Here is a 16,593-nt window from a genome sequence, read left to right as displayed (position 1 = left end):
GTTGGGATTCTTTTGATGGCATTGTCAATATCGCACAAAAGCGAGTCGAGAAGGACGCAGAGACTCCAGACTCCCAAGGCCCAGTCGACTGGCACGAATTCGAACTCGTCAACAAGGCCTGCAACAGCCACCCCGAAGTTCAGGCTGAGGTTACCAAGCTTAAGCTTCCTCGCAAGTAAGTTACCACTCACTGATGGGAATCAACATCTCCCTAACAAAATTCAGTGCTCGCGTTCACAATGACCCTTGGGCTTTCGGAACCGATGATCCTAATGAACGACGACGACTGTTCCAATGCTACATGTACGTCGCCTTGAGCGAGGACCCTGAGGCCAACCATTATTCGCTACCCATTCCTCTTGCCCCGATCTTCGATGCGCATACCTTGGAACTTGTGGAGCTGCAAAGACTCCCGATGGGCACTGGCGATGAGCTGGATCCTGAGACTCAGCCATGGGAGCCTGTGAAGCCTGTAGAGTACAGCGCAAACATCATGGGCAACGACGCCTTCCGAAAGGATCTCAAGCCACTTCAGGTTATCCAGCCGGAAGGGCCCTCGTTCAAGATCTTCGGTCGTCGCGTTGAGTGGCAGAAGTGGTCTTTCCAGCTGGGTTGGACGCTCCGTGAGGGCCCTGTTCTCCACGACGTACAGTATGCCGGTCGTCCGCTCTTCTACAGAGTCTCCATGAGTGAGATGACTGTTCCCTACGGCGATCCTCGTACCCCTTACCACCGAAAGCAAGCTTTCGATTTGGGTGACTCCGGCTTTGGCCTGACGTCCAACAGTCTTAGCCTCGGCTGTGATTGTCTTGGTCATATCGCCTACTTCAGCGGTGTGCGAGTGACCAGAGACGGCGAGCCTGTTGTGATGCCCAACGTTGTTTGTATGCATGAGATCGACGACGGAATTGGATGGAAGCACACAAACTTCCGAAACTTCAAGTCTTCGGTTGTGAGAAACAGGCAGCTCGTGATCCAATGCACGGCGACCGTCGCCAACTACGAGTACATCCTAGCCTTTGTTTTAGATCAGGCTGCTAATATCCACATTGAAGTGCGGGCCACCGGTATCGTATCCACGATGCCTATCCGCCAAGGACTTCAAGTGCCTTGGGGAACCGTTGTTGCTCCTGGTGTCTTAGCGGTCAATCACCAGCACATCTTCTGCGCCAGAGTTGACCCTAACCTGGATGGCGATGAAAAAAACACCATCGCATATGACGAATGTCACCCTGTCATAGAGAACCCAGAGATCGATCCTTATGGTTGTGCTTTTAAGGTCAATTCGACAGCGATCAATAAGCCGGGTGGATACGAGCTGGATATCACAAAGAATCGCACTTACAAGATCATCAACGAAGCTCGCATCAACTCGGTTTCCGGGAAGCCCCATGGATACAAATTACACCCTGTTCCTAGTCAAATGCTCATGATGGGGCCCAAGACGTTTAACTATCGTCGCGGAATCTTTACCTCCAAGGCTATTTGGGTCACTAAATACCAGGACGATGAGTTGTGGGCTGCAGGAGAATTCACGAACCAGAGCCGAGAGGATACCGGTCTTGCCATCTGGAGCAACCGTGAAGAGAACGTTAAGAACGAGGACGTTGTCTTGTGGCATTCATTCGGAGTTACGCACGTCACTCGACCTGAAGGTATGTTTTGAGCAACCCCAGTCGCTGGAATACCTTATTGACTTGACGCAGATTTCCCCGTCATGCCAGTGGAAAAGTTTGTTATGTCTCTAAAGCCCGCCAACTTTTTCGAGGTGAATCCATCCAATGATGTGCCTCGGTCCAGCCAGAGCCAGAACCAGTCAACATTACATACTGTTGAGCCAGAGAGTTGTTGTCGCCCATCCCGTATGTAAATCGACAGGACTAACTATATAATCGCTTTGTAATCATGGGGGAGGTTATTAGATACTCTGATGACGAAAACTTCAAGTTGAACATGAGCATCACCTTATCTTTAATCTTTTCACACGAGATAAGTAGGTGATAGTCGCGAAAAGATACATATACGATATTTTTTTAAACTTTTGTTCAAGTTTTATCTCTCTTCTCCATTACTGAATTAATTCCAGTCCTTGCTGTAAATGAGCTCCGTGGATGTTAGGCATATAAATTGTAGAAATAACCATCTGGGACTATTTTGGGCTGTTTTCAATGGATGTATGTATGCATGGCTGCTTTCTATGCTAGCAAGACAGCATCAACCTGCAGATCAGTCTCACTGCCGGGTCACGGAAGGTGTCGCCAGAGAATATCTATTTCGGATTGACGTTGCTGACGGATGGCTTTCTACCAGACAACAAACTCTGAGTCCAGTCTTGGCTCGGCTCCATGGCCCCTTGTAATGCCCTTGCTAGGAACTAGCGCTGATCGTCGACCTTGGTCTCGAGACTAATCCCAAGCGGGAAGTGCTCTCAACTTCCCATCGTTAGTGCCAAAGCCGAGGGGGCCGGCCCCATGACGACTAAAGGAAGGCGAAAGCGTCACAATGGCATAAACCTTGGAAAAGATGCCTTTACGCCTTGAGCTTAGTGTTTAGTGCTTCCAGTTTTCCTTCAAATCTCGGTCGGTTGATCATTCAGATTGCGGGGGTGGCTTGGTACCCCGATGGAATGTCCCTCCTACTCTTGCCTCGATATCTAGTCCAACTGCTCGAATCAGCCACTTGTCGTTGTATCTGTCGTCTAAGCATCCCTGCCTACGCGGTAGGATTCATCGAAATTCTCCTGTGACCTGACCGCCTGGAGAAAGTGAATGGCCACACAACATTGTATCACCGCGGCACACTCCCGTATAGAGAAAAGAGGACGAATAGAGCTATTTGGCATTATGATAATTCTTGAAGTTTAATCGATCCATGGAAGAGGGTCATGTAGTACTCTACAGTGATATGGACGCCTTCCCGGCCGCCACAACTGCAAAAAAGAATATCAGTGCATTCGTAAACTCCCAGTCTCCTGTACGACCTTGAGCCCGATGCACGCCGCCTTTGGTTGGGTCGGAGGTGGGCAGCTGGGTGTGAGATGCACGCCACCACCGGCGATTGGTCGAGCCCCTGTGACCTTGGGCTTGATGCCTTAGCATGAGATTGGCTCTTATAAAAATTGGAGGTACAAACCTGGGCCGGCTCCTGGTTCATTGCTGATGCTTTGTTTTGACATTTGATGAGTGATTTGCAAGGACGACGACGAGTAAACTTTATGAAAAGAAATGACACTCGGGAGCAGAGGACGCCAACTGAGGAAAAAGGTGGGCATTTTACATGAACGCAGTAGCCACACAATAATTCCCCGGCTGTCTGTAAGCCACGTATGTGGTAGACGAGTGTTCTAGACCGCGGTATTGACTTCCTACTATGGATAGGATTCCAGCACCAATGGTGAGGCGACTGGGCTTGTTGCGGAGTTAATACAAGGGTTTGGTATATTGGAATAATTCTGTTCATTGGACTATCCTTATGTGTGAGCTACTCGACCTTGGCTTAGAATTAGAAGTCATCCGACGCTATGGAATGACCTGGCTTAGCACTAATTGGATCCTTACAGTGGAAGACTAGTATCAATGTAGAAGTGTTCCCAATGCTCATGCTGCGCTCTTATCCGCTCGCGCCAAGTCCCAACCGCGAGGGGCTTGTCTGGGGTGTAACAACAGAAGGCAACAACATGGGGGATAATCGCAGAGTGCAAGGAGATCTTGGGGCAATTTTGGCAATGCTATCCGCATCCTTGCCACGATGGGAACAGCAGCAAGAATCATGAAAATCATTATCACTTCCCCTAACACCAGGCTGGTCAATCCAGCTATATATAGCATGACTAGACCAACAGACACTGCGTCGGTGCAAGGAAGGTTGTGGAGCAGCATGAGAAGTAAATAAAATGGCCGGACGCTAGGGGAAACTATCGTGAAGTAATTCCACTTGACCTAGGTGTGGAGGTAATTCGAATGTGGTAGACTATCGACAAACAGACTACGGATGATTAGATACGATGAGATGCTCCAGATATTCGAAGTCGTATATTCGTGCGCATTCCTCAAGCCACCTGTCGGATTGTTAAGCTCTGGTCGTGGCACTATTTCAACCACATTAATTCTACACTTGCATTCGAAGCACGCTACTGGATAATACCCGATCAGCCTCACGAGAGGAAATTAGCTCTGTAATGACTATGAACATATGCCTACTAATAAGTTGCTACGCCACTTAGAAGGTGTGTTGCAGAGGGCCGGCTTCGCTTACACACCCTTAGTAGCCTACCAAGATTTTATCATTAATAGAACTGAGGACATACAAACGCTTCATATGAGCTTTCCGTTATATTGACTTTAACGCTCAAATCGCCTCCGCAGTTGCCTCCCATAGCCCCTTTACCGTGATAAACTCGGCGTAGGTTGCCAAGAGAGCAGCTATCGGTTCGGGAAGTAGCGCATTGTGTGCCACGTAATGGATAGATAACGGCAACCACGCAGAGACCTGGAAAACCTTCTTTTTCCACTCCGATCGCGACCTCACGTCTTCTTTCTCGCCATTGTGTAGTTCGGGAATTCGTGCGTGGTACAATCGCCCCAGCTCGGCACATAGGTACATGCACCAGCATCTTGCGCACCAACCCTGGAATTTTGACTGCGGCTTCTTTGACCATTTTAATACGCCGCGCATCGACAACAATATTGCATTATCAAAAACAAAGAACCCTGTCAAAGACACGATCTGTGTTACTGCGATGGTCCTCTTGGCCTTTTGGATGTGTGGACTCATTGTTTCTTCTTTCTTGTCTAGTTCAAGATCCGTAGAGCTCGTGATGAATTTTTTTGTCAGCATCCACATAGTGATTAAACCCCATAACCGGCTCATCGTGTGCCAGTCATTCAACACGCCTAACAGCGCCCGTAGTCGTTCAACAAGGAGCAGTTTATAGGCAGGTTTTGTCGACAGCAACGACGCTAGTGTAGGAGTCGACAAGACTGATGATATAATCGATGAAAAGGTTCTCGGAATGGATTGACCGAGCTTGATCGAGACCTTTTGCACTGCTTCCGGAGTCGGCGTTTCTAGAACAGATACGGCGAGCTGTGTTGCGCAGGCTAAAAAGAGAACCACGGAGTCGTGGCCGTCACGCGTATGTATGAGACGATTCAAGTGAGAGATGAATCCGTCCAGCTTGCTGATGGGTATTGATGCTTTTCTGAGAGAGTTTCGTGTCGGAGGAGCGAATTTTGACTCGAGGTTATACGCATCGTGAGGAGCTTCAGGGCCGGGTACCGCCGAGGATATTCGAGGCTCAATACTATTTAATTGTTAGAAGGTAGAGAGATATACTACGTGAGATGGTAAAATACTTAATTCCTGTCATTATGGGTGCGAAACTCTGGCTGATGTCTTCAAGGCGTTTTTGTGTGTTTGAGTCGTGTTGTAAGAATAGAAGTTCGAAGGTAATGAATGATAGTACTGGGCCCATGCTGAGTTGGTTTCTCTATCCGGCTCGAATTAATGGGTAGCTTGTCTGTGGGGTATTGACTTGGGTTGCCCCTAGGGTATGTTTTGGTTTAATCCTTGCTTCAGCAGGGCCGCAGAGCATGGTGGAAAAACGTAGGTTTGCATGTGGTCCTCTATTATAGCCACACCAAGCAGATATGCGGGCGATAGCTGAGTTTCAACAGACATTCAATAGCGAATCGCCATGCGCATTAGTAGCGCAACAAATCCCTGCCCCACTAGAGTTATTTCCTGTTCCAATGTAAGACACAGCGCTAGGGCATGTGACAAACCGGCAAGCGGCACACTGGACACCACCATGAGTTAACCTATTTGGGTCAGACTTACAGAGAAACCATAAACGGACTAGTATACCGACTTGGGCCTACAAAATTGTTCCCCGGGGCTTTGTTTAGCTTTTCCAATGGTGCGGTCGGTTGTTCCGCACTCTACTGAATAATACGCTGGCACCCCATCAATGAGTGAAATTTTTCTTTTTCTCTTTATTTACTTCTATTTGACATAGACGAATAGCAATTCAGCATCGCTTCCTGCCCGTCATCCCAGTTCGCTTGTCTATTCTTCATATCTCAAACGCAAATAATTATGACAAATATGTATCCTCTCCCATCAAGCCACATCGCAGTTTTGCGTAAAGGTGAGCGAGTAGCATCGCTGCCAGTGGTTACCCTAAGTAGCTTGCACAACACGCTATTAGGAAAACCATCGCAAATTCGTCGATCTGTCTACCTCAAAAAGTGCTTACTGACGTTCCAACTCATAACAGAACCAGCTTGTGGTACTTGTCGTAAGAAAAGCCGCAAGTGTGACCGCAAACGTCCCATCTGCGATCGATGTCGGACCAGAGGCCTCCACTGCGAGGGTTACCCCCCACGATTTCAGTTCCGCGAGATTCTGACTACCCGGGCGGGCCAGCAGAGCTCCGAGGTCACCTTGTCGAATGATCCTCTTCCCTTGTCAACAATAATGGGCCTAGCCGAGTCAGTTCTAGAATTACCAGCAGTACCTGAGACTACATTCACAGCGACACCTTCCGTAGATCACTCTGTCACAGAGTCTTTGGACAATTCTTTACCCGAATCTGCTGAGGACCTACCCCAAGATTCATCTGTCTCCAATCACTCATCAGCCTCGTCGCCTATCAATGTTCAACCCCCGGCAGCTCGGGCATCAGTTGCCTCGCCGCTCGTCGTGGTCTCTCAGCTACAGAACGAAGTTATCGCAAATCAGCCTATCATTGAATACTGTAAGATATCCTTGGACCCCGATCGAATATATCTCATGACCATTTATACCAGTCGAACGAACACTTAGCCAGCACCTCATGATTCAGGCGCAGGGCGTTGATAATCCATTCAGAAGCATCTGTTACCTCTCGCTTACCAGCACCAGGGCATCCTCCACGCTCTACTTGGGCTCTCAGTATGTCACATGCATGTTTCAGGAAACGAAAGTAGCCAGTACTTTGTCGCCACTTCCTTTCGTTACAGGCTCTCAGCTCTGCACTCTCTCGGGTCTCTGCTACAAAAAGAAGAGGTTTCCAGCCTTGAGCCGTTAGAAGCGGAGTACATTCTGGCCATGGTACTACTCCTGGTACTACACGATGTATGTAAAACTTGACGTCTCTAGTTGGATATGTCGTTGATATTATCTAGGTGTGTGAGACTGGCGTCTCGTCTCACGGCGCACATCTCACTGGTGTCTCATTTCTTTGTAACAGAATGGCCTGCCCATTGGACTCCTCGAGGCGCTCCAAGGCCGGAATATTCTTCTTATCTGCCTTAGCCTGGTAAACATGGCATCTACGAAAGTGTTTCCTATTATCACTAACTTTGTTCAGGCTGGACATGTTGCGAGGGTTTAGCGGGGCTGAAAAACTGTCTTACTCTCAGGATGTACGCAGATGCGTGCGCGATCATGGGAGCCTCAGCCTACACACTCTTGTAGGCTGCCCCCCTAATCTTTTCTACGAGATAAGCCGGGTTCTCGCGGCAGGCAAGGCCAACCTGATGGGAGATCTTCCACTCGAGCAGTTCAAACAGGTACTTGACGAAGCTGAACGGTTTTTCCGCAGTTGGGATCCTGAACAAGTAATCTACCCTACGAGGCATGAGGAATGGAAGCATGTGGCTGAGGCTTACAGACATGCCTGCCTCCTGCGTGTCATGCGGTTTCCAGATCCTTTTGCTATCTCATGCGATGATCCTCGGATCAAGGTATCAGTCTCTGCTATCCTTGACGTCGGTGCATCTGTGCCCAGAGATAGTGTTTTCTACAAGCGGCTATTGTTTCCTATGTTCTTAGCTGGTGCCGACACTTTGTCGCCGCACCAGATGCATTACGCCAACTGGTGTATAAGTGGAATCAAGCACGCGACAGGGTTCCAACATCCAGCCCTGACCAAAGTGCTAGCCAGAGTTTGGGACGAGAGGCAGACCAGTCCTCGTAGTTTAACAAGCGTTTCCTGGATGGAATTTGTAAGTTTTCCCGTTCTTTGTGCTGCATACATCGGCCACACGTTGTTCACCAGCCTTGATAGCAAGAATGCTAATACTGATATATGGCTTCGCAGACGTGTTCCGAGCTGTTGAAGTCCCAACACGCTTATCTCTTCTTTTAACGACTTGGTAAAATATTTTTCAATGGATAACAACAAGACGTTTGCGGTTTCCAACCGTCTTGAAGAAGCTCAAATACGATGGCTGACTGCGGAAGCGCTCTTCTTCGATTGCGGCTTGAATTTCAGCTAGCTCCCATTGGACGAGAGGATCATCAACTACGCCATTGGCATGATGCTTGCTCAGCACGTCGCATGCCTCAGCCAGCCTGTTTTTATAGACGAGCCACTGAGAAGGGTGTGCTGTCAGCCAAAGATGTGACACGCCAGAAAGGATCATAACTCACTCGGGGAGATTCAGGGCAGTTGATCAGGGTAGCGAGGACTAGAGAAGGTCCCAGAACTTGAATCATTGACGGCATCCTCCACAACCAGCCGCCAGGAATATATAGGCCGGCAACTTCAGAATATATAGTTCAGCTGAGGCTTTGAATAGATTAAGCAGATGAGGGTAGTAAAGCAGGACTCACAGCATAGTAGCGCCGAAAGAAGAGAGCCAAAATAGAAGAACGGGTAGTAGCAAGAAGCGAGCATCGGTCTCAATCGAGGATGGGCAACTTCTTGGATGAGCGCTGGGGCTGCGACCTTGGCAATTCCTCCACCGGCTCCCATGATGGTCCGCCCTTGCGATATTTCAGCATAAGGTAAGAGGGATGTAGGGAATATCAAGGCTCACCAGCAATCCACATCCCAGGGTTTACTGCAAGGGCATTTATGAAGCTGCCAACCAAGACAAGAAAAGATCCCAAGGCCAGGGCAAGCCTCCGTCCGTAGTTCTGGGACACAAAGTCACCCAAATACGCAGTCAAGATCGATGGGAGATACAAGATTGCGGTGTATAGCCCCAGGACTGGGCCTCTGGGGTAATCGAGGAATTCCCGCCATGCGGTGATGGCTTGGAGGCTATTGAGAAGGCTTGCATCGTCTGGATTTTGTGTTACAAGGTGGGTCAAGAACGAAAGCCTGCGACAGTTAAGACTCACAACCCTGTCCAATCAAGGTCAGCTTGCATTTCCAGCAGGGGACAGAGGTTGGGGCGGCTCACAAGGTAGAATATAACAAGACACAGTCCCAAACTAATAAGGTAGTGTCAGCAGATGATGATCAAGACGGGCCGAAGACAGATACGTGCCATTCTGTAATGTTTCTCTTGAGACAAGGGTCTTTGTACCAAAGTCTATGGGTATTATCTAGGAAATGTTGTTAATTTTGCAGCATGACTGGGGCGTTGATCCTTACTCGGTATGTTGCCGAATGAAGAAGCTTGCTCTGCCATTGTCAGGGCCAAAAAGAAAATCAGTGAGAAAACAATTAAAAGAAATTTTCTCTACAGATGCATGGGAAACTTGGAAGATGGGAGGCCGGAAGAAGAAAGAAATATCAGATCGACTCCACAATTGTCAAGTCAAGGAACGCTCACTTATTACACTAGGCACTAAAACAGTAAGTATGGAGATGGAGAGGCCGAGAGGGAGACAAACCCCAAGGTGCTCGGGGAACATCCGAACTTGGGGGACGGGGTCACGTTGACCTACCTCGTGGCGATTTCCGGAAATTCCTCCGGTTTGGAGGCTAAAAGCCTGTGGGGAACCCCTTGGGGTATTGACGGACATACTAAGTTAAGGTGGCTAAAAGGTTTTGTTATGGCTATTGAAAAGGTTATAATAAACGCTACCTCGGGCCTTGTTGACATCACCATCCCTGAGCGGAAGAACTCCCGAGCCCTTGAGACTGAATATTCACTATCACCATGACCAATACAGGAATGGACCGGTCATTCTTGACCGCGTCCGTAGAAGACCTAGTCGATCACATGTCGCTGGCAGAAAAGGTGTCTCTGATCGCGGGTGAGGATTGGTGGAGGTGGGTGTGAATGTGCATAATAGTATCGTTCACTTGGCTAATGGCGTCACAGGACTGTTGCCTTGCCTAGACTCAACATTCCTTCGTAAGCCATTTTATACTCATGCTATATTATTGCCGGATTTACTGACGATAATCCCTGTCCAGTGTGAAAGTTACAGACGGACCCAATGGGGCACGAGGACAGTCATTTTTCAAGATGAGTAAGTAACCCTAGATGATTCAAATTGTCGTCTGTATAGATGTGCTGACTATTCAGCGCCGGCCGTCGTTCTTCCCAATGCCACCGCCATGGCTGCTACCTTTTCCTCAACTCTTCCGACTGAGGCAGCTCGGTTGCTCGCCGCCGAGACCAAGGCCCGCAGCTCTGTCTGCCTGTTGGCGCCTACTATCAATATTTGTCGAAGTCCCCTAGGAGGCAGATCATTTGAGTCTTTCGGCGAAGACCCTACCCTTAGCGGTATCATCGCCGCAGAGTACATCAAGGGTCTCCAGAGCCATGGGATCAGTGCTGCCATCAAACACTTCCTTGCCAACGACCAGGAACACGAGCGAATGGGCCAAGATTCCATAATTGCCCCTAGAGCGCTCCGCCAAATCTATTTACGGCCTTTTCAGATTGCACAAGCTCGCGCCGCTCCTTGGTCCTACATGACTTCGTACAACAAACTTAACGGCACACATTGCGCCGAGCATGACTGGCTCTTGAAAGACCTTCTCCGGGGAGAATGGGGTTTCGAGGGACTGGTCATGTCTGATTGGATGGGCACGTACTCTGTTGCCGAAGCTATCAACGCCGGACTCGACTTGGAGATGCCTGGCAAGCCGCGTTGGCGTCAGCTACAGCTAGTGCGTCACTCGATCAATGCCCACAAGATCCTGCCCGAAACACTCAATGAGCGAGTTGTAACCCTCTTGAGGTGGGTTCAGAAACTTTCTGCGTTGAACCCCGACATCGTCTATGGCCGTGACGATTCCATTGAATGGACGCGCAAGGAGAACCAGGAGGAGGATGCCGCTCTAGTACGGCGCATCGCCAGCGAAGGCATTGTGCTTCTCAAGAATGAGACGTCAACACTCCCCATTGTGCGCGGAAAAGTAGCCGTAATTGGCCCCAACGCAAAGAATGGTGTCATTACTGGCGGTGGTAGCGCAAGGCTTCGATCAGCCTGGCGTGTCACACCATGGCAAGGCCTAGTAGACAATAAGCCTGATGACATCGAGTTATCGTACACGCTGGGCTGCAAGGGCTCTAAATTCTTGCCTGTTTTTGGCGAAGAGTTTACTAGCATGGACGGTGTCACCCCAGGCTTTGACATGCTGCACTACGCCATCGCCGATGGCAAACAGGCAAGCCAGCCTGCTGTCTCCGAAGTTTGGAACAACTCAGACATAATGCTGGCCGACTTCAAGCATCCAGATCTCGGCGACGACTACTTCACCGAAATTCAAGCTTTATTCATAGCACCAATCACTGGTGACTGGCAGTTCGAAGTGAGTGTTACTGGGCAGGCTTGGGTCTATCTGGACGATGAGCTTGTAGCCGATCTGTCTCAAGAACAGAAGAGAACATCTTCCTTCTTTGGAAATGGCGGCAATGGCACAATCATCACAGTGGCAGTTGTTAAAGACAAGGTAAGCTCATGGTGTAGGCTATGCTTGGAATCTCTGGCTAACTCAGTTCCAGGTTTACAAGTTCCGACTGCTGCACGATTCTAGGAAACCTCCCTTGGCGCCAGGACAGGACAGTCAACCGCTCCAACTCATCGGCATGAAGCTCGGCTCTTTCCCTGTCATTGATGAAGATAAGGCAATCAACGAGGCAGTCGAACTGGCCAAGGCTTCGGATGTCGCTGTCCTGGTTGTTGGATTGGATCAAGACTGGGAGTCGGAAAGTTACGACAGGCCCAACTTGTCTCTGCCTCTCCGCCTAAACGACCTCGTTCGTCGCGTGGCAGTCGAGGCCCCAGACACCAAGAAGGTTGTTATCCTGCAGACTCGTTCCGCTGTATCGATGCCTTGGCTAGAAAACGTCGATTCCGTCATATGGCCCTGGTATGGCGGAAACGAGGCTGGCAATGCTATCGCCGATGTTGTCTACGGCAAGGTAAACCCTTCTGGTAGATTGCCTATCACACTGCCTAAGCGAGAGCTTGACATTGCCGCCAACCTCAACTTCAAGTCAGCCAGAACCAAGACATATTATGAGGAAGGTATCTGGGTTGGCTACCGTCACTTCAATGCTCGTGGCATTGAGCCCGTGTATCCTTTCGGTCATGGTCTATCATATACATCTTTCGAGTGTTCTGACCTCATTGTTTCCCCTTCCACGTCGGCTTCTCCGGATGAGTGGAAGATCAGCGTTTCAGCAAAGGTGACCAACACTGGCTCCGTTCCGGGTGCCCACTCTGTTCACTTCTACACCACCCCTCCGCCTGCGACCTCGAATTCCCTGACCCACCCAGAAGTTACGCTGCAAGGTTTCAACAAGACCGCTGTGCTTTTACCTGGAGGATCCGAAACTGTGACTGTTGAGATGGACAAGTGTAAGTCAAATTCGTTAATGACTTTCCCATAGCACTAACTAATCCGATAGATGCCATCTCCCACTGGGATGAGCTGACTTCAGTATGGCGAGCTGAGCCGGGCGAATGGCACGTTCAGATTGGGACGAATGCACAAACTATGTGTGCAAAGGAAAGGTTTACAGTGCCCCGAGACTTTAAGTGGACGGGGGTCTAGTAGAGTGTAAAAGAAATTAGCTTTATAAAACAAATTTTATAAGAATCTTGCTTTAAGTAATATATACTTATTATAAAGAGTTTTAATATTATAATTTCCTATTATATTTTATTTCTACTTAGCAATATAATTATATATTACTAAGAAATACTATATTATATATTTTATAATTATTAATACAGGGAATGATTTATATATTTTAATTTTATAAGTTAATACTATTATTATGGATGAAAAAGGAATTTAAGAAAATATATTATAAGCTTATTTAAGGACCATAAGTATATAAGGAGATATGCTGTTAGGTCTGAAATCTTAGATGCATTGGCAGATATTATACCAGCGGTACTAAGTAACAGAGCTTAACTATATATTCCGCAAGGCGTTTAGTCTAAACGAGCCTCAGAATAAGAGGAAGCCGATTACCTGACTAGAAGGAGTCTAAAATAGAACTAGCCTGAGGCAATAACCCCAAAATGAGGGGTAAAAGAATGCCAGATATCGTCAGACAGCTCAAAAAAAAAAAAAAAAAGGGCACAATCATGCAATAACCGGTTTAACAGCAGATGTGCACATAACGTTTCCCAACGCTATGATTATAATGCTTATAAATTTCAACGCCACAAACATGCACTGGTGCGGGGTAGAAGTGAACGCCAGTATTGCTTCTGTCTTGGCGGCTTTTATTACCTAAAAGGGCGTTTGCTCTTTAACCTAGGCTATAAAACATCTCTAAATTATAAAACTTATAAAATATCTATTCATGATTTAAAACTGATTAAAAAACTCTTAATTGTATCTTGTCCTTATAAAATGTCTACTGCAGGGGTCGCTTTCCGCACTTTGCTCGGCATCGAGCCTTCTACTGCTTCTACCAGCGACAGCGTTCTGGTCATTATCGATGCCCAAAACGAGTATGCAATTGGAAAGCTCAAAATCGAAAATATCGAGGCCTCGCGTCCTGTTATCGCCTCTCTACTGAAGAAGTACCGTGCTGTCAACGCAACTGTCGTCCACGTTGTTCATATCACACCATCGGGGGCGCCTGTTTTCACCCCTAATACAGAGCTTGCCGAGGAGTTCGACGAGTTGAAACCTGCGGAGGGCGAGAAAGTGGTCGAGAAGTCGCACCCGGGCTCTTTTACCGGAACGGATTTGCAAGAAGTCTTGACTGCTACTGGTAGGAGCAAGATAGTGCTTGTCGGCTACATGGTAAACTCCCTGATGATGACATTATTTTGGCACAATGACTAATACGCTGGCCTAGGCCCACGTCTGCATTTCAACTACTGCTCGTCAAGGCGCTGAGCGAGGATGGGACATTCTGGTGGCCGAAGATGCGGTTGGCGATAGAAACATCCCCGGCGTCGACGCTCAAGAGTTGAAGAAGGTGGCTCTTCGCGAGATCGCCGACACCTTTGGTACCATTGTTCAAAGCAAGGATATCAACTAGATGCTCTGCCGGATTCCAATATCCTTTAGGAAAAGCCCTAGACATTGTATAGTATAGGTTCTATATATAACTTACTTCCATCAGCATTTAAAAGCTCCCTATAACTTGCAAGTATTATATAATAAGGCAGTTAATACGTATAATGATGGTACATTTACCGGTACCAAACAGCTGTCACAGACAGGCTGATAATAGCACCTGCTGTCGAATGTTTCCCTCTAACCCAAGTAACCCACACGAACACTAAATTCAAGTCGACCTATATCCCTTCAATTATCGAGGAGCTCCGGCAAGTACCCGGCCCCATACCACCCCTGTCAACGGGGAGGTACATGAAGGGATGTGAGCAGTATGATGTAGCGATTTGCAACTCGAGAGATTGCTTGTACTTTTACCATAGCCTAAAATCGGTGAGGGGCTAGATACCTTTTATCTAACCAAATCGGGAGACAAAACGCGCCAAGAATCTGAAAGATGGAGCCCTAACCCTCGGGCGATATGTGGGTCGTTTCAGATATCGATGCAGGGCTGGCCGACAGGGAGGCTGTGGTATATGGAATAGGGTAGGTTATTAATGTTACGAACTTCTACAATGGATTCGCATCAACGCTGTGTGGATTATGAATCAAGACAGCACGAGAAGAAGAATCTCGTACGATTATGAATCAGCAAAAGAACCAAGGTCTGAAGATTATTAATCCTCTCGTAGCTTGTTAATGGCTATATGAGGGCCATCACCAGCCAGCCTTCTGACAGCTCTCTCACTATAGGAGAAAAAGTCCAACAACAAAATCAATATGTCGCCCACCAACTTCAACACCACTGTCCACATCACCCACTTGACTACCGCAACATCAATCCTTGAGATCGATGGCGTCAACTTCATCACGGATCCTGTCTTCGCTGATGCTCCCGCTGAGTACGACATTACCGACATCATGCCTGAGGACACTCAGAAGACAATCTTGAAGTACGATGAGGGCCCAGCTCTGAAGCTCAACCAGATCCCACCCGTCGATGTCGTTCTTCTGAGCCACGAAGACCACATCGACAACCTGGATGACGAGGGCCGCAAGCTTCTTGACGGTCGCCGGGTCATCACCACGCCAGACGGAGCCAGGAACCTGGCCCCCCGGCCTGGTGTTTTTGCCATCAAGCCGTGGGAAACCTTGACCATGAACCTGAACGGTGTCGAGTGGCAGATCACTGGAGTTCCCTGCGTCCATCTTCCCGGTGGAGAAGTCACTGGATTTATCCTTCACAACAAAAACCTCGGAACCAGCCCCGAGGGCCTTCCTAATGCTGTCTACTTCACTGGAGACACTGTCCTCCTGCCCGAACACTATGAGATCGCCAAGCGATTCCATATTGTGGTTGCTCTGATGAACCTGGGTGACGCAAGGTTCCCGGTTGCAGGACGTGACGAGCCACTTCAAATCACCATGGGCGGTGAGGATGCTGCAAAGCTTTTCCGTGGCCTCAAGGCCGATACCCTGGTGCCCATTCACTACGAGTCGTGGCATCACTTCACCCAGTACGGGGAGCAACTCAAGAAGGCCTTCGAGAAGGAGGGCATCGCAAACAGAATCTGTTGGATGGTTCCCGGAGAGCGAAAGCAGGTCGTCTGAGCCGACAGAACGACCTGACGACCATGTGCAACAAATTCAATAACTGAGGCGAGAATGTGACAATTGGTCTCATGGATATAGAGGGATTGTAACTAAAGAGAAGCATACCGGGACTATAGAAAAGGTTACTTAGAGTAAACTTGGGAAGAGGTCGTGGATGTATCTAAGAAAAACGTAGAATGCAAAAGCCGTTCCATTACACAAATTCAGTGCCCACTCAAGAAGTGCTAACTTTGACCTCACTGTCGTACCGGAGCAGAGAATCTATTGACTCAGAACCTTTGTTGTGATGACACCCGATCGTGATTAACATACATGTAGACCCCGTGCCGTGAAATTAACTTTTCAGAATTGCAATACCAGAAATAATCTCTTGTTGATTACTCGAATAAGCCTTTAACAAATTCAGCTTTATGGGTGTAATCTGTAAATCAATGTGGTGCTCATGTCGAAGTCAGTCTTACACCTATTTGGGCCTGGGACACGGAGGACCAATCACTTTACGCAGACCTCGTAGGGTTATACATTCGCTACTAGCACGCAGGGTATTACCGTGTAGACTCCCTACGATCTGTCGGGGGATGCACTAGGCTGAAAAGTCAAACCATTGGCTCTTTTCCCTTACAAATCGATTGTTGATTACTCAGAAGATAAAAGGCATAACGTTCCCATAACGTTCCCACGACGAAACAAATGGGTCTATCTGCTAATGAGTGATGATTCAAAACAGCAGAAAGAGCACAGATTATTAATCTCGTGGTCGTAGAAGTCAGATGCAC

At 48.2% G+C, this 16,593-nt stretch overlaps 7 protein-coding genes across 8 annotated transcripts in view; 5 read left to right on the top strand and 2 right to left on the bottom strand.

Annotated features, from left to right (window-relative positions):
- FOXG_10821 (primary-amine oxidase) overlaps positions 1 to 1,870 on the top strand; it is a gene marked incomplete at both ends in the record, with an annotated part of 2,198 nt that extends 328 nt beyond the window's left edge. The window contains 3 exons of the mRNA XM_018390298.1: positions 3 to 175; positions 226 to 1,655; positions 1,707 to 1,870. Of these exons, the coding sequence (XP_018248722.1) occupies positions 3 to 175; positions 226 to 1,655; positions 1,707 to 1,870 (1,767 nt within the window). The remainder of the gene's footprint in view (positions 1 to 2; positions 176 to 225; positions 1,656 to 1,706) is intronic.
- Positions 1,871 to 4,237: 2,367 nt separating this feature from the next.
- On the bottom strand, positions 4,238 to 5,582 carry FOXG_20379 (uncharacterized protein). The gene is made up of 2 exons (XM_018400661.1): positions 5,355 to 5,582; positions 4,238 to 5,302 (listed from the first exon to the last, which is right to left on the bottom strand). Exons 1-2 carry the CDS (start codon positions 5,471 to 5,473, stop codon positions 4,348 to 4,350), a joined length of 1,074 nt encoding a protein of 357 aa, XP_018248721.1. The 5' UTR covers positions 5,474 to 5,582; the 3' UTR covers positions 4,238 to 4,347.
- Positions 5,583 to 6,009: 427 nt separating this feature from the next.
- FOXG_20377 (uncharacterized protein) lies at positions 6,010 to 9,259 on the top strand. Of its 2 annotated transcripts, XM_018400659.1 has the most exons (6): positions 6,010 to 6,148; positions 6,278 to 6,757; positions 6,810 to 7,116; positions 7,167 to 7,300; positions 7,352 to 7,988; positions 8,084 to 9,259. In XM_018400659.1, exons 3-6 carry the CDS (start codon positions 6,943 to 6,945, stop codon positions 8,129 to 8,131), a joined length of 993 nt encoding a protein of 330 aa, XP_018248719.1. In that variant the 5' UTR covers positions 6,010 to 6,148; positions 6,278 to 6,757; positions 6,810 to 6,942; the 3' UTR covers positions 8,132 to 9,259. The 2 variants fall into 2 exon arrangements, with proteins under 2 accessions (XP_018248719.1, XP_018248718.1); XM_018400658.1 differs by having other exon boundaries at positions 6,278 to 7,116.
- On the bottom strand, positions 8,151 to 8,740 carry FOXG_20378 (uncharacterized protein; the record flags this gene model as incomplete). Its single annotated transcript, XM_018400660.1, has 3 exons — positions 8,151 to 8,357; positions 8,416 to 8,528; positions 8,599 to 8,740. The coding sequence occupies 3 exons, from the start codon at positions 8,738 to 8,740 to the stop codon at positions 8,151 to 8,153; spliced, it is 462 nt and encodes a 153-aa protein (XP_018248720.1).
- Positions 9,260 to 9,866: 607 nt separating the features above from the next.
- Positions 9,867 to 12,733, top strand: FOXG_10818 (beta-glucosidase; the record flags this gene model as incomplete). Its single annotated transcript, XM_018390297.1, has 6 exons — positions 9,867 to 9,991; positions 10,044 to 10,076; positions 10,139 to 10,194; positions 10,251 to 11,626; positions 11,679 to 12,537; positions 12,588 to 12,733. The coding sequence occupies exons 1-6, from the start codon at positions 9,879 to 9,881 to the stop codon at positions 12,731 to 12,733; spliced, it is 2,583 nt and encodes an 860-aa protein (XP_018248717.1). The 5' UTR covers positions 9,867 to 9,878.
- A 773-nt stretch (positions 12,734 to 13,506) lies between these two features.
- On the top strand, positions 13,507 to 14,186 carry FOXG_10817 (uncharacterized protein; the record flags this gene model as incomplete). The annotated part of the gene is made up of 2 exons (XM_018390296.1): positions 13,507 to 13,945; positions 14,001 to 14,186. The coding sequence occupies exons 1-2, from the start codon at positions 13,547 to 13,549 to the stop codon at positions 14,184 to 14,186; spliced, it is 585 nt and encodes a 194-aa protein (XP_018248716.1). The 5' UTR covers positions 13,507 to 13,546.
- Positions 14,187 to 14,778: 592 nt separating this feature from the next.
- On the top strand, positions 14,779 to 15,814 carry FOXG_10816 (uncharacterized protein; the record flags this gene model as incomplete). The annotated part of the gene is made up of 2 exons (XM_018390295.1): positions 14,779 to 14,838; positions 14,957 to 15,814. 2 exons carry the CDS (start codon positions 14,779 to 14,781, stop codon positions 15,812 to 15,814), a joined length of 918 nt encoding a protein of 305 aa, XP_018248715.1.
- Positions 15,815 to 16,593: the final 779 nt, after the last annotated feature.

The sequence above is a fragment of the Fusarium oxysporum genome, chromosome 7 (genome assembly GCF_000149955.1).
Source record: "Fusarium oxysporum f. sp. lycopersici 4287 chromosome 7, whole genome shotgun sequence".
Classification (NCBI taxonomy): domain Eukaryota; kingdom Fungi; phylum Ascomycota; class Sordariomycetes; order Hypocreales; family Nectriaceae; genus Fusarium; species Fusarium oxysporum.
This window is presented reverse-complemented; position numbering and strand designations above follow the sequence as displayed.

Bases quoted from the DNA above. Each gene is read 5' to 3' on its own strand.
- FOXG_20377 (XM_018400659.1), top strand. From the start codon at position 6,943: ATGCATGTTTCAGGAAACGAAAGTAGCCAGTACTTTGTCGCCACTTCC. The intron at 7,117-7,166 runs GTATGTAAAACT...GATATTATCTAG, and splicing joins TACTCCTGGTACTACACGAT to GTGTGTGAGACTGGCGTCTC. The intron at 7,301-7,351 runs GTAAACATGGCA...AACTTTGTTCAG, and splicing joins TTCTTATCTGCCTTAGCCTG to GCTGGACATGTTGCGAGGGT.
- FOXG_20379 (XM_018400661.1), bottom strand. From the start codon at position 5,473: ATGGGCCCAGTACTATCATTCATTACCTTCGAACTTCTATTCTTACAA. The intron at 5,303-5,354 runs GTATTTTACCAT...ACAATTAAATAG, and splicing joins CCCATAATGACAGGAATTAA to TATTGAGCCTCGAATATCCT.